The sequence below is a fragment of the Tamandua tetradactyla genome, chromosome 4 (assembly GCF_023851605.1).
Source record: "Tamandua tetradactyla isolate mTamTet1 chromosome 4, mTamTet1.pri, whole genome shotgun sequence".
NCBI lineage: Eukaryota > Metazoa > Chordata > Mammalia > Pilosa > Myrmecophagidae > Tamandua > Tamandua tetradactyla.
Genome location: NC_135330.1, coordinates 60,832,177 through 60,854,191, shown reverse-complemented (window position 1 = coordinate 60,854,191; position 22,015 = coordinate 60,832,177). Strand labels below are relative to the sequence as shown.

The following is a 22,015-nucleotide window of genomic DNA, read 5'->3' as shown; positions in this document are numbered from 1 at the left end:
GCAGAGAAGAGGGGAGCAAGGTAAACACGAGGAGGGGTCACCGAGAGAAGGAAGGATGGAATAGAAGAGAAGGAAGCAGGGAGAGCAAGCCCCCCCAGTGAGAGCTGCCTTCATGCTTTCTACCTTCAGGAACATACTCTGTCAATGCCTTTTCTTCTTTCTACTAACATGTGCTGTGTTCTGTCTGTGTGCATGCTGGACTGCGTGGGTGCTGCCCTCCATGGGTGGCCTGGCCCTTGAGAACTGGTGTTCTGAGTGAGTGAGGAGGGGACAAAGCTAGTTCATGTGCTGCCTCCTCCATGGAGTCTTCCAGCCCAATGCAGCCTCCCCCTCTGAGCGTTTGCATCACTTACTGATAACATTACCGCCTACAGTTATGTCTCCAGGTAATAAACTCTGCAGGCCAGGGTACATGTTTGCCTCAGCAGTGTAACCCCCAAACCTAGGAGTAAATGGACCACAAGGAGTGAAATCCTAGGCTCAGCCTAGGATTCTAGGCTGTAATCACTCTTACCCCCATGAACACCTCCGAGAAAGAGAGACAGTTCAGTTACCCAACCAATAATGCATCATCTTTTGTTTCTTGGGCAGGGGAGACAAATAATGCCACTGTCCCCCAGCATTCAACCCCCCACCCCCGCATGCCCAGCATCTGATCACATTAGCTGCTTAGCAAGGGAGGGTGACGCCCATGACTTCCGGCTTCTTTGTCCCCCTTCATCCAGAGCTGATGGGGAGTGGGAGGACGGCAGCAGCCTGTTAGCGTCCTGCTGTCTTGTGGGGACACAGGAATACAGTGCAGCCTGAAGGCCTGGACAAATGGAATTAAAGGGCTGGTGGAAGAGTAGGCTGAGGCCTAACCTGTCACACCTACGGGCTGCTGAGCCTGCCAGGCAGTTTAAATTGCAGGGTTCAGCTGCCAGAAAGAGCCACTGCAGTTCTTTTCTACCTGGTACCCTGGGAGGGAGTCCTGATTGGATTGAATCACAGAAGTTTTTTCTTTCTCTCTGCTAGCTGCTGGCCCCAGTGTCTCCTCTGTCCAAAGGAGCAAGGTTGAATGGGAGCCTGGATCTATGCCAGGAGAGTTTGGGGCTGGACCTATTTCTGGGGCAGTGGGGAACTGGGACAGGGAAGAGTGGCTGCTGGTGAGCCATTTCCCAAGAGCTTTCCAAATCCAGGGCTCTGAAGAGATGGGAAGAGATGATACTTTGGATCCTTGATCTTTCACCTCCTCTCAGCTGTCCCCAATCTTTCAGTGTCATTAGGACCTCGTTGTCACTTAGGACTTTGTTGGAGAGCCAGATAGGTAAATGAAAACAACTGGGAGAGAGATTCAGTCACCCACACCCTGCCCCTATCCAGCCCTCGAGTCCCTCCTTGCCTGAGTTGTTTGCTGTCATATTTCTCTCTCTGCTCAGCCCCACTGACCTCAGCTGCTCTGAGCAGCCATTGCCTTCCCATCCATCACCCTGTTGCAGGCACCAAACTATAACTGGGAAGAAACCTTCCTACACTAGGCCTCCAAGGAGAAGGGCTCAGCTGTCAGAGAAGAGAGTGGTTTCCAAAAGGGTCAGAAGGTGGGCGCCCTAGGATTTATTTGCCGTGAATTATGGACACCACATCCCATTCCTAGTACTCTGGAGTGTTCTTTCCCTAAGTCGGCCTCTTGTTTCTGGCACCCCTTTACCATGCATTTATTTGATACTAGATTCATTCCTTAGTGATTTCAGTTGTTTTGCTTTTTTTCATGGGCGGGGATTCTGTACACACTTCCCCTGCAGCTGGGGAGCTCTCTGAGTACGAGGGTGGTGCCTCTTCCATCAGAACCCAGCCGGATGGCCGGACAGCCAGCCGCAGCTAGTGGGTGCTCAGTGTCACGGGGGGTGAGGGTTTGGTGGGGGATGAGTGAGGAGCAGTTTGTCTCCAGGTAGATCCAGGAGAGGAGAGGGAGAGGGTGTCCTCAAGCACAGAAAGCATGGTGGGCCCCAGCTGCCCATAGACTGTCCCCGGGAACAATGCCATTCCCTAACTGTGAGTGACGGCTGCCCCAACTCCTTATTCACTCTCCACCTTCCTTCCTTCTGGGCCACTGGTCTCTCTTTTTGCTTCTCTGACTTCTTTGGTTTCCAGTCATATCAGTGGTGATGTTCCCCAGGCCTGTCTCTTCCCAAGCAGTGTTCTCTCTGCCCCATCCCCACCCGATCTCTCCCTCTCACCCCCGAGCTGTGCAACTGTGCTCAGCCATCCATCCCCATCCTCTCCTAGGTTCAGCTCTCCCCTCTGCTGGAGAATCCCACATCCACGAAACTACTTTATGTTCACTTGGAGGCTCCTCGGACACCTCCTGTCACGTCTCCTGTCCATGCCTACCATCGCCGTTATCACTCAGAATTCATCTTTCTTTTCATTCACATGGCCTTGGCCTCCTAACTAGTCTCTCTTCTCCAGGTTGACAAGTCGGGGTCACGGCATGAGTGTCTAAAATGTCAATCTGATCTCTGCTGTCCCCCACCGGGGCTCTTTTAATCAGGTCCGCACTCCCTGGCCCCACAGCCCAGTCCCACCTCTCCCAGTGTCTCCATCCCCCAGTTCATCCTTCAAGCCCTGGCTCCACATGGGCCTTGGTTCTCCTGAACCCTGTGCCCGGAGGGCCTGTCTCCTACTCTCTTTATCTCACTCAGCTGGAGGTTTACTGCTCTAGCATTACCCCTAGGGGGACCTTCCTTGACCGTTCCCCCCTGCGACTCCTGTGTGCTACCATGATGCCGCGTGCCTCCCTCTGTTACCCCAGTTACGGCTTTGTATTATGATGGTTTATTCATGCATCTGCGCACACCACCCCCCATGTGTGTCATCTCCCGGCACCTGGAATCCCTGGCACATAAGGGGAATGACTATAAATTATTGAATGAGCAAAATGAAATGAATGAATGAATGGTTAGGGGTGGATGGGTCCGGAGGGCCAAGGTTCACAAGTAAGAGATAGGAAGATGTATAACTCGAGAGCCGGAGAGGCAGGTCACAGGAGCAGCATTGGAGGTAAATTAGAAAATAATGCTAGATTCAGGCACAGGCCCAGGGAAGGGGTGGGGGGGCAGGGCTTTGAAGATACAAAACACTCTTTCTCTGGCTGCTCCTGTCAGCACCTTCTCAAACTGGGGAAAATAAACCTGTTTTTCTTATGACAAAGCCTGATTTGATGATAAACCCTCTCAGCTTCCCAGGAGGTAGTGGTGACTCTGATAGGTGGGGAGGGGGGAGGAGGCAGAAGAGGGTAAAGGAAAGGGGGAGGGAAGGAGGGAGGAGGGGAGGGAGGAAGGTAGAGAGAGAGAGAGGAGAGAGGAGGGAGGAGAGGAGAGGAGGCGGGGGAGGAGAGGAAGAGAAGGCTCTTGCTATGTGTACTGATTACTAATGTGGTGGAAAAGCTCAGCAGGTTCTGTGGGGAAGCATTTATCGTGCATGAGAAAGCAGGCAGTATGTTAAAAAAGCTATCCGCTGCCTCCATCAAGCTGGAGAGAAGGAAAGAGGGAAGGATAGGGCTGGGCAGGGTTTGGAGACTGAAGCAGCAGGGTGAGTGGGGAAAGAGGGACTGAAATCTTGGCTCACCCAGGGTTGTGGGTCGCCCCATGCACTCCCCAGAAAGGAAGAAGGTTCTTCTACTTCCCAGGGGACGATTTGACCCACTGAGATCACAGGCTCCTTCCCTGGGGAGGAGTTTACATGACCACTCCGTCCCTTCCTCTGCCTTCCTGGGGGCTGCACTGAGCCCACGCGGGAAGACCTCAGCTTATGGCGGCTCTGGGCGTCCTTGTCCCCGGGAGGGGGTGCTCGCTTGGAGGTGGCTGGGCCTGAGCAGCGTGAGGATGGGGGGGGGGTGCAGAGTGGCCTGAGGGGAGCAGAGTGACCTGCCACAGTGATTAGGTGGGGTCAGTCCTGGGGGGCCCTTCTTGCTGGTTTTGCTCCGAGGTGCGGCAGCTGGTCGCTAAGCCCCATCTTCTCATGTCTCTGCACATCCTCTCGAGAGTCATGTCCCTGTGAGGAAGACAAAAGAGCGGGTGAGATCACGCAGTCCCACACCGTTCACACAGGGAGAAACCTTAGAGATAATGTCACCCAGTCCTATCCTGGCCAGGGGAAGGAAACAGAGAGGGAAGGTACTTGCCTGAGGCCCACAGCAGGTTTGTGGCCAAGGAGGGGCAAGAGCCCAGCTCTCTCTACTTCCAGCTCTCCAGGCCACCAGCTCAGGACCCTCTTCCCCATTAGAGATTTAGAAGACTTCTGATAACAGAACATCCAAATTGCTCAGAACAACCCCCGCCCCCTTTCACTTCTGTAACCCAAATAAACCAAGGCCTTCCTGCTTTATTCTGAGGTACTTCTCAAGCAAGAGACAAATTCAGAAGGAACAGAAATATGACTGAGAAAGCTTTCAGACATTTCAGGCTCTTGATTGAAAGTGTTCTTGAGAGGGTGACTGAGGGGAAAGCACACTGCCTTAAACCCAACCACACTTCCTTAAAATACTCTTTGGCCCCCTCTCTTCCAAGTCCCATACCTCCTGGAAGCTGCTTTCATCCTTTCCCTTCTTGGCGGTCCAGCCCAGTAGGGTTTCCCATTCTCAGATCTCATCAGTTCCTCATTTCCACCCATTACCCTTCCTGGGCCTGGTAGCCAAGCAACAGAGCCTTCCTCCTTAAAAGGTTAGGAATACTTGCTCTGGTCACTGTTGCCCGCCTGTTTGTGAATCATGCTTCCTTTCCCTCCTTCCTTGGGGTTTCTAACGTCACTAACAGGGAGAGAAGGGGGGAGGGTGTTTGAGTTCCTTGGAGAAGGACCTATGGCGCCATGAACAGAACCCTACAGGACCGCCACACTCAGGGCCCACTACCTCTTCCCTGTGGCTCACGGGGCCTCCTCTCTCCACCTCGCTCCACTGGTCCCTGCTCGGGGGCTTTGCTCCTTCTGTTCCAGCTGCTGGGAAAATGCCCCTTCCTGTTTTGCACAGCTGCCACCTTCCTTTGTGGGGGGTCTCAGCTCAACCGGCACCCCCTCTACAGCCTTCTTTGATTACCTGACCTCACCAGCTTCCACCACCATCTCTGCTACAATCCACCTGCCCATCCTGTTTTGTGGTCTTTAAGAGCAGCTGTTCCTGTCCGAATGACATTGTTATTGTTTAGGTTTCTACTCTATTACTGCCTGTCTCCCCCACTGAGAACAGAGGCCTTGCCTGTCTTTATTTACTATGGTGTCCCAAGGGCTTGGCACTTAATAATCAGTTCAAAGAATCAATGAAGGACACCAGAGATGGTGAAAGTTGAGACAAGGGCCTGGATCTTTGTATCTCTTTGTAGGAGGGCCTTGCAGAGTTAGGAGCTCTTTCTCCATCCTGCTCAGAAAATAGACTCAGAATCTCGTGCAAAGTTGGGGTTCTCCTTGGTCAAGAATCAGGAGATCCCGACAAGCCGTGGGATGTCAGAGCTGAGCCTCCTGTTCTGTTGGAGAGAGTAGGACGTGGGGTGCATGCTCTTCCTTCTCAGATGTCGATGTCTTTGCTTTTCATAGCTGCTTCTTCACAGGCTATCACAGAGGCTACTTGGAACCCCCCACACCCCTACTCTCCCACCTGCCCTGACCTAAAAGTGAGCAGGAAGGAGCTCTCCTGGTGATGGCTCAGAACAAACACACACTACCCCACCCCCATCCCATTCCTCTTCCAGCATTCCTGGCAGGAGATAAATCCACAGTCCTTGGAAGGGAAAAGGTAGCAAATTTGGTACCTTCTGCCACCCAAGCTTCAGTGCTGAATAACGGAGGGAGGCAGACAGTAGAGAGACAGGGTGGTCCAGGTCACCTCTCCAGGAATTCATGTCCCCATTAGGAAAAGACTAGCTAGAGAGAGTCCAAAAGCATCTCAAACCTGGTTTGGGACCCATCCCACTGGGGCTTGTAATTCTACTTACTAACAAGGAGGAAGGAGCCTATTGTGTTCAGGGTTAGAGAAGCGGAAAGAAATTGATGAATAGAAGCCCTGGAGCCAAGGAGTTTGGCTCAGAGACAACAGATACAAAGGGGGGTGTGGGTGGGGCTGGGAAAGGAGATAGAGATTGGAAAAGCTTGGAGGAGAAATCTAGGCGTGCGGGTGCCACTATCTGGGGAAGTTAGGAGAAGTTGAGGGCAGAAAAGGGGCCATTAATGTCAGATTTCAGTAGCAGGTTCCTCTTCCCCCACACTGTGGAGCTGGCCCAGCGCAGTGTTTATTGAGGGGTGTTCTCTATGCAAGACTCCTCTGTGAAGTGTGAGGCAATACAAGACTCAGCAGATGTGTCAGTCGCCCAGCAGTCAGGCGGAGCTTGAATATCCATTCTGCTTCTTACTTGCTGTGTGACCTTGGGCATGGAACTTAACCTCTCTGAATTCTATAAAATTGGGGCAGGGCCCACCTCTTTGAGTTGCTGTAGGGTTTAAATGTGAGAAGGCATGCAAAGGACTAGCACAAGGCCTGGCACCGTGTTCTACAAATGGAGGCTGGGCAGCTGGACCTCTGGCCCTTACTTCAAACCAGGGAAGACCACCATTTGCATTAAGTAAAAGTATGCCTGAGGGGCAGGAGCAGAGGTTCTTTTAGAATACTGAGTTTCTGACAGCTTCCTGTCTTTCTCTGTTTCCCCATAATCTCTGCAGGGATGATGCCTGGTCCGCACACTTGAAAAACAACCCTATTTTCAGACTAACTTCTTCAAAGAGGCAACACTACCTTGGCAAGGTGATTTCAACCAAGGAAACAGCTGACTTGGAAGACTACTTTCCCCCTTCCTCCGCAGGGTGCTTTTGCTTCAAACAGCTGGGTAACTGCTGAACGCCATCCTGCTTTGCAGAACATTCCTAGCATGGGTGGCTGTTTGCTTCTTTCTGAGCTGATATTTTTCATGATGAAAATATCAGAGCCAAGGACCTCATGTGTTGCCAATAGATCCACCTATTCTCTACCCATCCAACTCCCCCTTTCCCACGGCTCTCCCAGCTCCCTCGAAGTCCAGAGGTTTACCTCCCATTGTTTGTACCGGAGATTTATACCTGTCCCCCTGCCTCCAGGACACAGCCCCCATGGGACTTGAGGGGTTTCTTACAGCCTGACCTGGGTGGAGGGAGTACCTGTCCTGAGGTTGCCTCGTGGGAGTACTTGGGACATCTACTATGGGCAATGTGCGATTCAGGAGTTGTTACCTCCTGGGTCAGGATGGGTCAGGATGGGTGTCCCTCGGTCAGAAGTTAGAGGGTCACAGCCCAGCCAGCTTAGGGTCAGAGTGCAGCTGATTTGGAATCAGAAACCTCTACTTGGGAGACCAGACTCATTCTGTGCTGTCTGTACTTTTTGTGTTTGCTTCCCTTTGCTCTCCACTGTCGTCCACGCTCTCTTTGTCAATGTTGGTGCGTGTTTTAGGGAATGTGGAAGAGGGGTTGGCGTTTGTTGTTAGACTAGAAGTGTAACAGGAACACAGGTAGGCACCATGTCCCTAGGGCTTAGATTTGCTTTGGGCCACACAATTGGACTGAGAAGCTCCCAGGGGAAGGTGGAGGCACAGTGAGGTGCTGAAGTGACTCCCCAGCAAGGAGGCCCAGGAGAGCGTCGCAGCTTCTGCTGCTCTGTCCTGAGCTCGCTCCCTTGCATGGCAGTTCCTTTGCACGTGGCCCCGGCATGATGCCCTCTACTTCCTCCTGAGTGTGAACTGCATGTTAGACACAGAGAGTGCAGGATTCTGGAAGACAGGGCTAGGGCTGGTGGTGCCTGGAAAAGGCTAAAGGCTGTTTGCTCTGGTGCCTGGGGCACAGGAGAGGAACCCAGGAAAGGAACCCAGGAGAGGAAAGGAGAGAGCAGGTGGAGTGTGTCCTCATGCACACACTCAGGGGTGTGCATATGTGCATCCTGGGCCGCGGGTTTGGCCACATCTGGAAGGGCTGGACCGGCTGGTCTGAGAACAAGGACGCCTGCATATGGGGGATTTTATCGCGATGAGGCAGGAAGGAGGTGGTCCCCTCGGCTGTCACCCCTGCAGGAGAAGGGGGATATAGGAGGGCTAGGGAGAGAAGTGGGCATCTTTGGTCCAGTGGAAGCCCTCATCCAAGCTGGCCGGAGACCTGGAGGGAGGTGTGCGAGATGGCAGCTGCTGGAGAATGCGGAGCCCGCCCAGCCTGAGAGATGACCTTGACAGAGAGGAGAGGCAAAGTCTAGCGGGTGTCTCATGGGGAGGAGAGGGGAGGGGCAGGAGAGGAGGAAGGAGGGAGCCAAGAGATCCAGACAGGGAAGGGGGGGGGCAGAGCCGTGTCCACCTCCGTCTGTCTGCCTGCCTCCCTCCTCCTGGCCGGAAGCGAGAAGGACACAGACATGGGTGGGTGGGTGCTGGGCCGCGTTGCGCCCACTGGGGGTAGGGCCGCGTGCCCTTGAGTCCTGGGGTTTTCCTGAGCTGAGAGCCACAGCCATCACCATCACCTCATTACCTCCTGCGCCTCCTAAGAACGCAGGCCTGGGACTCAGGCTCGGCAGGGGGTCACCCTTTTGTATAGCTGGGGGCAGTGCTCCCCAGTCCCTGTGCCTCGGGGGTCATGAAGCCACTGCCCCGTCTTGTTTTCATATATGCCAACTGTCTTGGACTAATCACTTAGCTTCCCCGAGACTCGTCTCATTTTCTCTCCAAGAAATGGGGATAATAGTACCTTCCTCACAGAGCTGTTGGGACAATCAAATCAGATTCCATCTGCAAGAGAGCTTCGGAAAGCGCAAAGCCTAAGATGAGTATTCCCAGGCAGGAAAGGGGAGGAGGGACGGGGTCTAGGCAAGCTCGGGGCGAGGAAACACTCCTTGGTCCTGGAGAGGATTGAGCTCCGGCCCCTGCGAACCCAAGAAGCAACCCCTCCCAGCCCGCCCGCCTCCTCCGGCCCCAGCCGCCCTGCCGTGTGACCTTCAGAGACACCCAGAAACCCGGAGCTGGGGATAGGGCAGCGGGGAGTGGGGCAAGCCTCGCCAGCTCACCCTTCCGCTGGCCCAGAGAAGGGGAGGCTCTTGCCCCTTCCCCTCTACTCCTCCCCCTTAAGCCGATTCCCACGGAACAGGTTGGGTGACCTTCCTGGAGCAAGACCCATGTGAAGGCCATGGGGGTGTCACAAAGGAGGGGGTACTTCCCTTCCAGCGGGGCAGGCAAGAGAGCCGCCCGCCCGGGAGCCTCCCGAGAGCAAGGACGGACAAAGGAACAGCCATAGGTACTGACTGGCCACAAAGTACCAGGGTGTAAATGGTTAGGGAAAGGGGGCTTCCTGGGAAAGGTGGATTTTAAACAGATTTAGGACTGCTAGCTGGTGTCGGCGATGAGGCCCCCTCGGCTCGCCTGCCCACCTGACTGGACCCTGCAGTCCCCTCCTCTCTGCTCTCCATTCTTTTTTCCCTCAGGGCTGGTTTGCATCTACCCTCCCCATCTTTTCTCAGGATGCGAGGATCCCGTTTTGCTTTTCACTCCGGGTAAATAGGAGCTTGGTGCTCTTGCCGCCAGTTGCTGGGCACTGACCCCTTTCCATCCCTGGGAAGGCTGAGGCCTGGCTCCTGCTCATCAGGATGCAACAGCTGCTGGGAGCTGAGTTGGTTCCCTCCCCCTCCCTCCCTCTCTCCTGGATTACAGAGGGACTAAGGGACAGATGCACTATTTAGAATTTTATTCAGGGAGACGGTCAGCAAGGGAATTCTATTCCTTGTGTTTCCTTGGCCAAAAATGGTGATTAGTTAGGAGACAGCCAGGGGCAGCATGTCCTTGGGGAAGTCTTACCCAGAGCAGCAGAGAGGACCTCAGAGAGGAACAATCTAGAGTCTGCCTCATCCGACTGGCCTTGAAAGTAGTGCCTACACTCGAATGTGGTGTCAGAGCAAGACTTTGCACTATGGTTGGCTGGGCCTGGGCTTGAATCCTGGCTCTGCCACTTATGACCAGTGTGAATTTGGGCAACTTCCACTTCATAAGCCTCAGTTTCCTCGTCTACCATATAGAGATGGTCAACCCTTTCACCTAGGCTTGTTTTGGGGATTAAACGAGACGATGTGTGATAAGCATCGGAGCATCTTTTACAGTGCCTGGCATATTCCAGGTGTCCAGGGATTGTTTCTTTTCTCACAGTTGAGCAGAGGCCAGATGACTTTCTGCTCTCAGCACAGACTGACCCTGGGGCATCTGGGTATGATGTGGTTTCCAGCACCCAGGATCTTTGGTTCTGGAAAACCCCTTTGTTTTTTATTTTTTTTCCCTGGGATTCCTTTAACCTGGGTTTCTTGCAGTTGGGGAGCTTAAGGCTTTTGTCTGTCATTTGCCTAGGTCTTGCTGTAATCTAATAAAGCAGGATACGGTTTGGGCTATAGAAGGGTTTAGGACTGGTAGATGAGATAGAGACAGAGAGAGAAATAGGGGCAACTCTTGCTGTCACAAATCCGTTGGGAGAAAGGAGAAGAATGGGTCAGAACTTCACACTGAGAGAATGGTGTTGTTGCAAGGCAAGGAGGTCCCAGTTTGCTGCCTTCTTTTCCTCCTCTGGGGCCAGGTTTGCCTGACTCCTGAGACCTCCAGGAAAGAGGGGAGTCTTTTCAGCAGTGGCCTGAGTGCACGTCTTACCACCTTCAAGGCATCCCACTCCCAGTTCGCAGGCTGTGATTTGGGTCTCGGGCCTAAGCCTCAGCCAGCCATGTGAGGTAGGGGAGTTACAAACCTTCCTTAGTTCTCAATTTTTTCATCTGAAGAATGCAAATAATAATCCCTGACTTGTCTGCTTGGTAGAACTGTCCTGAGTATCCAAGTGCCTTGGGAGGGTCTAAACAGAGAGGGGTAGGTGGGTTCCCTTCTGCATGGGTCACAAGAAACACAGCTTCCCTCCAGACCCGGGGACCACCTGGGACCTCGTGGTTTCCTTGGCAACCCATTTCCTGGCTAACTCCTGCTCCTTCAGGTTTCTGGAAGGGAGTGTTCCTGACCCTTAGGCTGAGCCCCTCTCATAGGCTCTCAGCATTCTCTATATGCCCTCTGTAGCATCAGCCAGTGGTTTGTGTGATTATTTAACACCTGTCTTCCGCTCTAGACGCTAAGCTCCACGGGAAGAGGACGTCTCTGACGTGCACCCCCTTTATCGCCAGCATGGAACACGGTCCCTGGCCCATAGCAGGCCAGGTGCTCAACAAAACCTGTGTTGAATGAGTAAACAAATCGCTTGCCTCACCTTTATGCCTCAGCCAGCACCTAATCCCAAGCACCCATCTGTTACATCCCCCTGGTCCAGCATCTCCTTATAAGATGCAGGGAAAGGTGACATTTTCCCTCCCTTCTAATTCAAGGAACAAGTCTGCTGGATAACAGTGGCCCTTTTTCCCATCTTCCCAGCAAGGCAGACCCAGTCCTGCATCCGACAGGCCCTGCTGGTGAGGGATTGCTGCGTTTATTTATCTTTGCACAGGGCCGCCCTCTGGTGGTTGCACATGGAGGAGCGAATGAGAAAGACGGAAAGCTGGGGTGGCCAGGAAACGGGTGGGCTGGAGCCGTCCTCGGAGGTCAGCCCACGAGCCAGGGGTTGGGTAAGTGCTACAAGCAGGACGACCAGGGGAGAATTCATGTCGGTGCTCCATCCTGTGAAGGCTCCTTCCAACTCCACCGGGAAGCCCTGGCCTGGGAAGAAAGAACAGAAAGGACTGTGGAAACCCCACCCCACTCCCAGGGAGGTGGAGGCCAGTTTCAACAGCCAGCCCTTCCATTACCAGCGGCGTGCTGGTAAATGTTCATCAGCCAGCGCTCAGAAAAAGAGAGAACTCCCGATCTGTAAATTCTCCCACCATGATCAAGTTCACACTGCCAGTGTGAAGTCATTGACCACGGAGCTGGGGAGAGATATACGTAGTCACTACGGCTGACAGTACTTCCACCATGAAGATACAAGTGCTATAAACAACTTCAATAGTAAAATAATTGGGAATATAATGATTGGGAATTTTGAGTATTCATTACCCTTATTTTCAACATACCATTTAATTGCAAATTTATATACTTTTTAAGTATAGCGGTGTTTAAAACCTGGCTTGCAAAATTCTGGAAACTTTAATAGCCAGCCAACAAGACAATAAAAGCAGGCTCCAGCACACCATGCTTCTCTCTTCCCACCCTCCTTCCCCTCCGACTCCCCCACCCTACCTTTCCCCCTTTCCCATTTCCCCCTTCCTCCTCCTCTTCCTCTTCCATGGCTTTCCTTGTGCTCAGAGTGGGTAGGAGGGATGGGAAGATGGGGGAAAATCTTTGCTGTGTACATTGCTATTCTCAGCCAGGAGCCATAAGGTGTGAAGGAAAGAGAAGGGAGAAATGCGAGTTCGGAGGTTATTTCTGTGTGTGTGTGTGTGTGTGTGTGTGCGCGCGCGCGCGTGTGCGCGTGTGATTCCACAACTGCTCATGAAGCTGCCTAACACCTGCATTTAAGACCACTGTTTCGAGATGGGGCGACTGGGCCCTCTGGTCCCAGAGGTTGTGTCCTCGGCGGTGCTCTGTGGTTCTTACCGGAGGAGACGGGTGTCCGCGCTAGGCGAAGCGGCCTGTGGGAAGCCTGGGCAGGCAGAAGTAGGCGCTGGAAAAGAGGCTGAGGTTGATGGGGTTGCCGTCCAGGCGGATGTCTTCCAGCCGCCTCCGGACGTGCTTGTGTTCCCCTTCATCGCAGAAGGTGTCTCTCTGCATGGCCTCTATCATGTTATTCTGAAAAGAACACGCCACTGCCCAGCCTCTGCCTACAGGGTCTGCACTCGGCCAGGGCTTCACATCAGTGAGACCACCAGCTCGGCCTCCCCTTGTGCACCTGGAGAAACTGAGGCACACAGAGGCCAAAGCCACATGGCAAGGGCTGAAAAGAGGAGACATATGGAGGGCGGATGGATGGAGAAAGAGGGAGAGATTGAGAGGGAGGAAGGGAAAAGTGGGAAAAAGGAGGGAGGTATTGAAGGGAAGGGAAGAGAGAGGATGGGGAGAGGGGAAGAAGGACAAGCAGCTGGGTGAGGTGGGATAAAGATGTGCATAAGAAGGAGGAAGCATCTTAAAAAGAAGAAAAGGAGGAAAACAACCTAGGACCATGGAAGATTATCTAGACAAGATCTATCCTTCTACTACCAATGAAGGAGACCTGAGTCCTGCCTAAGGCTCACATCTCTTGCTGCCACTCAATGCTCCCTGTTCTCTAACTTCCGTCCTCCTTGCTCTGTTTGACACCCACTTCCCCGACCCCTTGCTGAGCTGCCTTACCTGCAGGTGTAGTGCGCGCAGGCTCAGGGGCAGGGGCCGGGGGATGGAATCCAGCTGGTTGTCTGCCAAGTAGAGGTACTGCAGCTTCTCCAGCGCCTACGGAGGATGCCGAGTGTGGGAGGTTGGCAGGCCCTGCTCAGACCCTGGCAGTGAGGGGGTGCTGCCTAAGGAGGCCAGCAGTTACGTGACCCTAGCTGCTCATCCGGCATTTACTTAGACTCAGCCCTGCACCAGGCTCTGTGCTGGCACTGCAGGCCTTTGAGGAGCAGCCAGGGTGCATTCTGGATGTGGAATGAAAGCTGCTGCCACGGAGGGGCTGGCAACCAGCGGTGGGGAGAGTGAATGAGCCCGTCAGCTGTGGATGATGCCTGGGGGCAGAGCAGGGGAGGGGACAGGAGAGGGTGGACAGGAAGACAAGAGGACATTTCAATTTAGCCTCAACATCTCTGCTCTCAGGAGGGATTTTCCCAAATGACAACTTGTCAGCGCCAATCCCGGGGCAAACATCGCACAGTTCAGAAGCTGCCAGAGCAGTAGGATGGGAACCACAGACACACGGGCTGATTGAACCGTATGAGAGTGAGACGGTGGCGCTATCAGAATCAGGTGGGGCTCATCACAGATGGAAGCTGAGAAGAGAGAGGCCTTGGTGGTGGTGGAGGGGGTGCTGGGAGAGCGAGGGAGCGTTTATTGAGCATCTACCATGTCTGTGGGGTTTACTGCACTCTGTAAAGGCTCTCTTATCTAGTTCCCAAGTGACTTTGCCTAGTAGAATTATTACCCTCATTTTGCCGGTGAAGCTACAGGATCAGAGACATGAAGCTGCTCACCAAGAACCCACGTCTCCCCAGTTCCAAAGCCCATGCCTTATCCTGGGCTGAGGAACAGGCTGAGCCAAAGCAAAGAAGTGTAACCTCACATGGGGCAGCCGGGGGCAGCAATGGGCTTTCACGGCCACGGAATCCACCTCCTTCACTTAGGTACAGACGTGAAGCAGGTTCCGACTTCCGGTCCAGGGCCCTTTCCCTACACCAGTGGTATTGACACTGCGTTCTGTGAACTCCCTCAAGGGCCATCTATGGTAGACAGGGTAGAAGAGTGGGAGGGTGCAAAGTATTGGGGGGGGTATTTTGGGGTGGGAGGGGGCAGGCAGGCATGCCCCTATGCCCTTGCCCCTGCTTCAGAAGGATGCTTCTGATTAATTTGGTATATTCATTACTTCTAAATATGATTTAGTTTGTAGAAAAGATGGCATGCTGTAAATCACACTCCTCTTGAGTCAGAATCAGTTTCTTACAACCAAAAAGAACTGTCAAAAGCAACAAACAAACAAAAAAACAAATGGGAAAGGATGAAAAACAAAAGGGTTAGAGTAGGGATATCCCGTGAGGGTCAAGATGTGTGTGTGAGTGTGTGTGTGTGTGTGTGCATGTGTATGGGGGGAAGTGGCAGGGTGGGGTGGTGGACAGCACCCCGCCTCACCCTGAAGGCCTCTGGCTGTATCCCGGAGCTCTGCAGCCGATTCAGGCGAATGTCCAGGAGCTCGATGCTTCCGGGCAGCACGGGCAGAGCTGTCAGCTGGTTCCCTGGAAGGACCAGGTGCTGCAGGACAGGCAGCGAGCGCAGGGCATCATCGTCGATGACAGAGATGAAGTTGCTGGAGAGATCAATCTTCTTCAGTTTTGCTGAGGAGCATGGGAGGAGAACAAAGAGAAAGGCCTGAACACACCATCTTTCCAAGCCCCCTGCTGGATTTGCCTCTGTTCCCTGCCCCATCCCCCTCAAATAAAGGAATGCTAACCAGTTCTCTCCCTGCTCCGTGTCCAAACCAGAGGAAATAACACTATAAACCAGGAGGGTCCTTGGAAAGGCTCTTGGATTCTGAAATGCCTTTCCGTAGGGGCCTGTCCTGCATGGTGACTGCCTGCCTTGGATTGGTTTGGGAAAAGCCTACTGAGAGCCTGAGCAACAGGCCCAGGAATTCCCAGGTCTATCCCCCCTTCACCTCTGCCTGTTAGTTTGCACAAAAGGAAACTGAGGATAAGAAAGGCTGTGTATAATTACTTTTAGAAACTGGACCAGAGCCCTGGAATCAAGCAGGACATAAAGTATAAAGAAGCACAGAAAACACACTTGTCAACAGCATCCATGCCATAGGGAGTAGATTTGGCAAAGAGGCCAGGAGGACACAGGGCTACAGCTGCTGGAAGATCCTGAAAACGGAGGCTTCCTTCCCCTTCCCAGCTTCCCAGATCTTCTGGGAGAATAAATGATAACAGGTCACTTTTGCCACCTAATATCTTCAAGGAAAGGAATTAGCAAGACAAGGAAAACCATTTCCATTTGACAGCTGGAGAGGCTGAAATCTCCAGGGAAGAGGCTGGCACTGTGTCTGGTAGCCATTCACGTGACTGGGTGCAAGGGAAAGGAACCTGGCGGTCCCCTCTGCTGGCCCACTCTCCTGTTTCCCAGAGTGTCACATACTCAGCCCTTGGAAGTCTCCAGCCCCTACGTGGCTGATGCGATTGAAGCGGGCGTAGAGGTAGGTGGTTGCCCGGGGAAGAGGGGGGATGTTCTCCAGGCCAGCATCATCGCAGTACACAGAGGAACCGAGGCATGCACAGATGAGGCAGGTGGCCAAGTCTGGCCCTGGTGGAAGATGGAAGAAAGGGAGACCCCTGTTTAGACTTCCTTCAGCTTCCGGGGCCAAAGTTCCTTCCCCCAGGGAGCATCTGAGCCTTGGCCATGTTTTCCCCCTTGACAGTCTGTGGGTTGCTGCCCAGACCAATTGGCACAATGCCCCAGGTGGTGCTGTCGGCTGTTCCCAGCCTGTCACTCAGCCCTTGACCTGAAAGAAGTACGTCTACTCTCATTTATTGCTCAGCCCATGTCCACTGATGCTTTCATGAGGCCCTGGTCCTAAGTAGGCTTTCCTGAGCCTCTATGGGTGTTTCTAGGACATCCATGGTTCTCTTTTCCATGGAGCTCCTCCTGGTCCCAAAAGATGCATACAGTGAAGATGAAATAAAGTCAGAATGAAGTGGAATGGACCGTGATTGCTGGCTTTGCTGATGGCCTTGCAGGTAAAGAGTTAGATTTGTTCCATGTGCCTCCAAGAAGCAATGCTTGCCCAGCACCTCCATTTTCCATTGGGGAATAGGCTTCCCCTGTTCTCAGTCCATGACCCCATCTCTAGGTCTAGGGGTTATGACACCTAGACTGGCCATTCAACTCAGTCTGGCTTTAGAAAGATGGGAAAACTTTATTGGCTCATATGATTGACTAGTGCAGGTGATTTCTGTCATTTGTTGTAGCAAGGGAGAGATTACTGGGTCACCAGTGCTAGCTCAGCTCAAGATGGAACTCTGTTAGTAGTGAGTCAGTCCCCAAATTAAGAGGCAATTCTTCACTTACAGAGACAGGTTGTATAGGTGGAGTAGAGGGGGCCTCAGCATCCTTCTTATCCCAAGGCCCTGAATAGCAGCCCCAGCTGAAGACCTTTATAGTCTCTTCAAGCCTGAGTGCTGTAGCTCTGAGGGGTCAGAGATTCCTGACTGAAGTGCTTCCTCTGCTGATGCCCAACACCCCAGATCCACCCAATGCAAACATCCCAAGAGGAAGACAGAGAAGCTGAGGGTGAATGAGTCCAGAATTAACCTCATCCCACCTCTGCCTCAGTTTCTGATCCCCAGCAGAGTGCCCCTTACTGCCAGCTCCGCCAGCATCCCAGTCTACCAGAGAGGATGAGGGAAGGAAGGAGAGCTGCTGAGGAGGGAATTTAAAGTTGAAAGGCCGTGTGTGACTTCATTTGTCCCCATGCTAAGTGACAGTTGCAAAGTTATTTATTCTTCTCTACAGGCTTTTAATTGTCTCTAATCTAATTACCTCTCAACCTGCTCCCCCAGTGATGTTGTTAATTAAGGTAGAATGGCTTTGTAGGGCAGAGCAGAGTTCTTGCATTTCTTTCCTTCCTACCCAATTTCTGTAATCAGGCAAAAGTACTAGGGACAGCCAACCTCTCCCTTTGATTTTTTCCTCATTCTTACTGTGGTTATTTCCCCTCCTCTCCTCCCCTCTCTTCTCCCCTCCACGCCCTAGCTGACCATGCTGCACTTGGGGCTTCTGGTGCTGGGTCACTGGGTCATGGCTGCTTAGCCTGTGACCTCTGGATACGGTGACGCTGTGACTGTGCACTTACCTTGGCTGGTTGGGGAAGCCAGCAGGCCCAGCGTAATGGGGAATGAAGATTGTGTCCTTGGAGCCATAGTGCCCTGGGTGGAGTGGATACTGGTTGGAGGAGCCAGGCTGGTCTTTTCAACCTGGAGACACAACACACGGTACTTAGAAGGCAGCTCGTGCATGAGAGGGATTTCACTTTGGCCTCTGGGAATCTCAGTGACCAAGTTCAACTTAGCCAAGAGTCATGTGGAAAAGGAGGGGAGGGAAGTTTGCAGCCTTCTTTATTGAGGGAGATTAAGAAGACACTGCTGATCCCCTCCCCAATGAGCCACGGAAATTGGCATTTGTATTCGAAGGCAGAGGCGGGGTGTGTACGATGTCTAAGGAGTCCTACTAAATTTGGTACAAATGGACAAAGACATGGAAGGTTTGTTGTCCCCTTTCTTAGTACCATCCAAGTGCCGTGTTCCTAAAGAGGGACAAGCATTTCCCCTTCGCACAGCCAGAGATGGAGGCCTGAGACACTTGCATTATGAGGTGGGGGGAGGGGGATGGGACGGCTGGGTCCCGGTTTCCCCGCAGGGAAGGCAGCCGGGGTGCTGGGTGCCTCTCACCTCTGGGGACGGGCGCCTGTAGTCTGCGGGCTCTTCGGGGCTGCTAGGGCGAGTCCCATCCCCGTGCGTGTCCAGGGTCAGGACGCAGCTGACCAGGTGGAGAACTGCGTAAGTGTCGCCCTCCCCTGGGGTCCGGTCCTCTCTCCTCTTCCTCTCCTTCCTCGGGAAGGAAGCTGTCCCCGCCTCCTGCAGCACCAGGACCAGCAGACCCAGGAGAGCCGGGAGCCTCATGGGGGCCCTGGGGCATGGGAGTGGGGGTGAGACCGGGCCGAGTCCCCTCGGTGCCCAGTCCTGGGGTGTGGGCAGGAGGAAGGGCGCTCTCTGAGGGGCAGGGCTCTCTCTCTCGAGCTTTGTGGGAACACAAATTTCACCCATGTTCCCCCTCCCCCACTCATTGACTCTTTACACACACTCACTCCGTACCTTCATTGCAGGTGCAGCATCCCCAAACTGCACCTATATCTTGAGGGGTGGGGCATGGGATCTCTCCTGTCTCCTGCTAGCCCCTTCTCACTGCCACTCTCCTTCAGTCTCCCTAAATGCTCACTCACACATGGATGTCCACTCACACAGGCAGGCGTGGACACCTGGCACAGGTTCGTTTGCTCATCTAAACACAGACACTCACACTCATGTGTGCCCCCTTGTCACACACCAGCCTACACACTAGGCATGCATGTGTGCATTGATACAATTCTCTCTTACACAGCCGAAACTTCAAATAGGACCATTAGTCACTAAACTAGACTTAGAGAAACTTCAACATCAAGGGGTTCTGTGCTTTTCAAAAAAGTCCATTCATGCATTGCTCAACAAAGATTTCCTGGGTGTCTCTTATGTTCCAGGCACTGTACTTGTCTCTGAGGGTACAAAAATGAATAAAGCACAGGGCAGCAGTGGCTCAGCGGTAGAGCTCCTGCCTGCCATGCCAGAGACCTGGGTTTGGTTTCTGGTACCTGCCCATGTAAAAAAAAAAAAAAAAAAATATATATATATAGCACAGTCCCTTTCCTGGAATATGCATTTCATTTAGGGGACATAGATCTAAAAATGTACATACAGTGTAAAAAGAAAGTTAGTTTATAAAACATATTTACACACTCAGTTTTATAGGAACAAATGATTTCAGAAACAAAAGAGTTCTGAGTTTGTACACATGCAGAGATTTCCTTAGACACACAGGTGACTCTGTACATATGGAAGTGCATGTGAGTCCAAATGTCCATGTAAGTTCTCCCAAATATACACAGTAGGATCAAGGACTGTGTGTGGTGTGTGGTGTGGGTGTGGTGGATGTACAGCCCGTCAACAAGGGAGGCACACAACCATCCCCAGTGTATTCCTGAAAACACCACCCTCCCCAAAGCCAATGGCACAGAGAGAAAACACAGACTTCTATTTCCTGTAGTTCCTCTCCCTTCATTTCTGCTGGGAAAAGGGATAGCAAGAGGAGTCACTTCACCTTACCTCCCATACCTCACCCCAAACCAAATGATACAATCCTAAAGGAAAAAAAAATCCTCAAACAGAGTCTACCACCCAGGTAGAGCCTCCTCCCTCCAAATTCTTTGCCCCTCAGGCCTGAGATCCAGGCTCCAGGCACCTTCCGTCCTCACTCCCCATCTGTACACCCCCACCCCACCCCTGTGCCTTCCCCGCCGAGCAATGGGCCCAGGGCCTCCAACCTTGAAACTTACCCCTGATAGTCCTTCTAGAGAGCTGACGGAAAGGCTTCCAGAAAGCGGGGTCTGGGGAGACGGCCAGGACTGGCCAAGGCCAGAGTGTGACCAATCAGCCTGGTTCTCCCTGAAGCCCAGCTGTCTCCCTCCCCTCTCCTCAGGACGTCTTTCATCCCGAGCCTTAGCCTGATGAGAGGAAATTCTTTCTCTCCCTCCCACCTTGGCCTCCCCCTTTCTTACTGTTCTCTCTCTCTTTTTTCTGGCCTTTCCCCTCTCAATAAGGCCATGATTTTGAGGGGACAGCTAGTTTCCACTGCCTAAGGGAGGGCCCCATCCCTCAAATCCTGAACTCTTAGAGAAGGTGCGGTACGGAGGTGGAGGGAGGGGACTTGCCCTTCCAGCATTTTTCTCCATCCAGACAACAAGAAGGTTGCAGCTTCATAAATGGAATCCCAAGATTAAAAAGGTAGAACTAAGGGCCTCCGGCAAGCCTCACCACCCACCGCAGCGTGTCCCAGCGCAGGGAATTAGACAAAAACCGCCAGAGGGAAGGTCCAAGACCTGGGTGAGTCAAAGAGAAGGCAAAAGGAGGTCGGGGCAGGGTTTGAAAGCCCACTTCAAGTTCACAGATGATGACCGTGATGAAGATACAGGAAGTTCCTTAGATCTGTTGGAAGGAAAAGAAAGTGGGCAGGAGCTGAGGTTGGGCCCTGGCAAAAGACTTCCTGGTCATAAGCAGGAGGAGGCACTGAGGGCTGAGAAGTGCCCTATTTCTAACTTCTACTCCACTCTGGCAAGTATTCTTTCAGGAGAGACTCTCCTTTCCTTGGTGTCTCAGGCACTTTGAGGGGAAGTCCTTGCTGAAGGCAGGGAATTGAGGCTAAAATGTCTTCTTCGAGATTCCGCCAGCGTGCATGCCTCATGGCTGCAGAGACACTGCATCCAAGCTGTGAGGCCCCCTACAGATCATTACTCCAAATTCCTTATTGCCCAATTGGAAAAAACCGAGGCCCGGAGAGGTGAGGTGACTTGCCCAAGGTCACAGAGCAAGGGCCATGGCCTAGATTTCCTGACCCCTAGGCCACAGGGTTTTCCTTGATTCCCATGGCCCTCCGTCTCTTCACCTCATCCCCCTGAGCCGGGAGACCACGTGTCTCTGTGCCTGCAGAACAGATGGCCTTGGCAGAATTCATTTCCGCACCGGCACACCAGGTGAGGGGGCAGAGCTGATCGCCTGATCCAAGGGAGCAGAGCCTGGCCTGCAGCATTCACAGGCACCAGCTGGTGTGGGAGGGGGCTTCCCCCGGGCCCAGAGTGTGGTCACCAGAGCAACGCATGTCCCCTTGCCCCTGGCAGTCTCCCCGTCTGGGGAGGGACACCGTCAGGGGCTCTGCCTGGTAGAGGCAGAGATAGCCCTGGAGCCAGGAGGGCACCCTGGAGGCAGATGGCATGTTTGGCAGGGCTGTGCGCCTCCATCTTCTCCATAGCCAGAGACCCTCCACCCCACAGCCATCTGGACGCCTCCCCTCACCGCACCCCATTTATTCCTGGTGAGGAAAGCAAATGCAACCCCGGCGCCTGCTCTTACCTTCTCTCCCTGCTTTCTCCGTGACACACACCCGCCCGCCTGCCCACACTCCTGCTCTTCCTCCTCTGTCGCCAGGCCCCCTGCCTGCAGTGGGTCCCCCCCCCACGCACTCTTAAGGCTCTGTGGCCGCACGCCCAGCCAGCCTCGCTGCTGAGCAGGTGCCTGCTTTCAGCCCCCCACGCCCCTGCCCATGGGGAGCCCCCTCCTGACCAGGCCGCACCCTCTCCCAACCTCTCCTCTTGTTTTCAGGTTCGCCGTTCACACGCTCCAGCTCCCAGGATTTCAGGGGCTCCGTGGCAGATGTATACGTGACTGTGTGGGGACAGTGTAACCCTCGGACTGCTGCTCCCCCAGGCACCTAAGCTCCTGGAGTACGTGGGGTAGGGGTGGGGAGAAGCAGTCTAATCCTACTCTCTCATTAGGAGATGGGCAAGGCATGTTGATGGAATGGAGGTGGCAGGCAGTGGGGACAGAAGTCTGGCCAGCTGACCTTATTTCTGCCCCTTTCAGGGGCAGGGAGTGAGGCAGTTGGGGAAAGTTCTGGAACCCTCCTGCTTTTTGGGCCACAGGGTTCCATTCCCCGCCGAGGATTTACCACTCAACTCTGTGACCGGAACATGACTCCCCACCTCACCCCCTGCCCCCCTCTCTCTCATG

At 53.4% G+C, this 22,015-nt stretch overlaps 1 protein-coding gene and 1 long non-coding RNA gene across 3 annotated transcripts; one reads left to right on the top strand and one right to left on the bottom strand.

The window, feature by feature from the left end:
* The first annotated feature begins 2,841 nt into the window (after nucleotides 1–2,841).
* LOC143678997 (uncharacterized) lies at nucleotides 2,842–12,002 on the top strand. Of its 2 annotated transcripts, none has more exons than XR_013173513.1 (3): nucleotides 2,842–3,039; nucleotides 6,685–6,848; nucleotides 11,482–12,002. It is a non-coding gene; the product is annotated as an uncharacterized LOC143678997 (long non-coding RNA). The 2 variants fall into 2 exon arrangements; XR_013173514.1 differs by lacking the exon at nucleotides 11,482–12,002 and adding an exon at nucleotides 11,110–11,474.
* A 574-nt stretch (nucleotides 12,003–12,576) lies between these two features.
* OPTC (opticin) lies at nucleotides 12,577–19,044 on the bottom strand. The gene is made up of 6 exons (XM_077157462.1): nucleotides 18,092–19,044; nucleotides 17,497–17,617; nucleotides 15,783–15,947; nucleotides 14,781–14,983; nucleotides 13,299–13,394; nucleotides 12,577–12,758 (listed from the first exon to the last, which is right to left on the bottom strand). The coding sequence occupies exons 1-6, from the start codon at nucleotides 18,464–18,466 to the stop codon at nucleotides 12,588–12,590; spliced, it is 1,131 nt and encodes a 376-aa protein (XP_077013577.1). The 5' UTR covers nucleotides 18,467–19,044; the 3' UTR covers nucleotides 12,577–12,587.
* Between the last annotated feature and the right edge of the window lie 2,971 nt (nucleotides 19,045–22,015).

Coding starts and splice junctions, on each gene's coding strand:
- OPTC (XM_077157462.1), bottom strand. CDS start 18,466: ATGGGTGAAATTTGTGTTCCCACAAAGCTCGAGAGAGAGAGCCCTGCC. Junction 17,618..18,091: donor ACAGGCGCCCGTCCCCAGAG/GTGAGAGGCACC, acceptor TTGTGTCTCCAG/GTTGAAAAGACCAGCCTGGC. Junction 12,759..13,298: donor TGCGCGCACTACACCTGCAG/GTAAGGCAGCTC, acceptor TGTTCTTTTCAG/AATAACATGATAGAGGCCAT.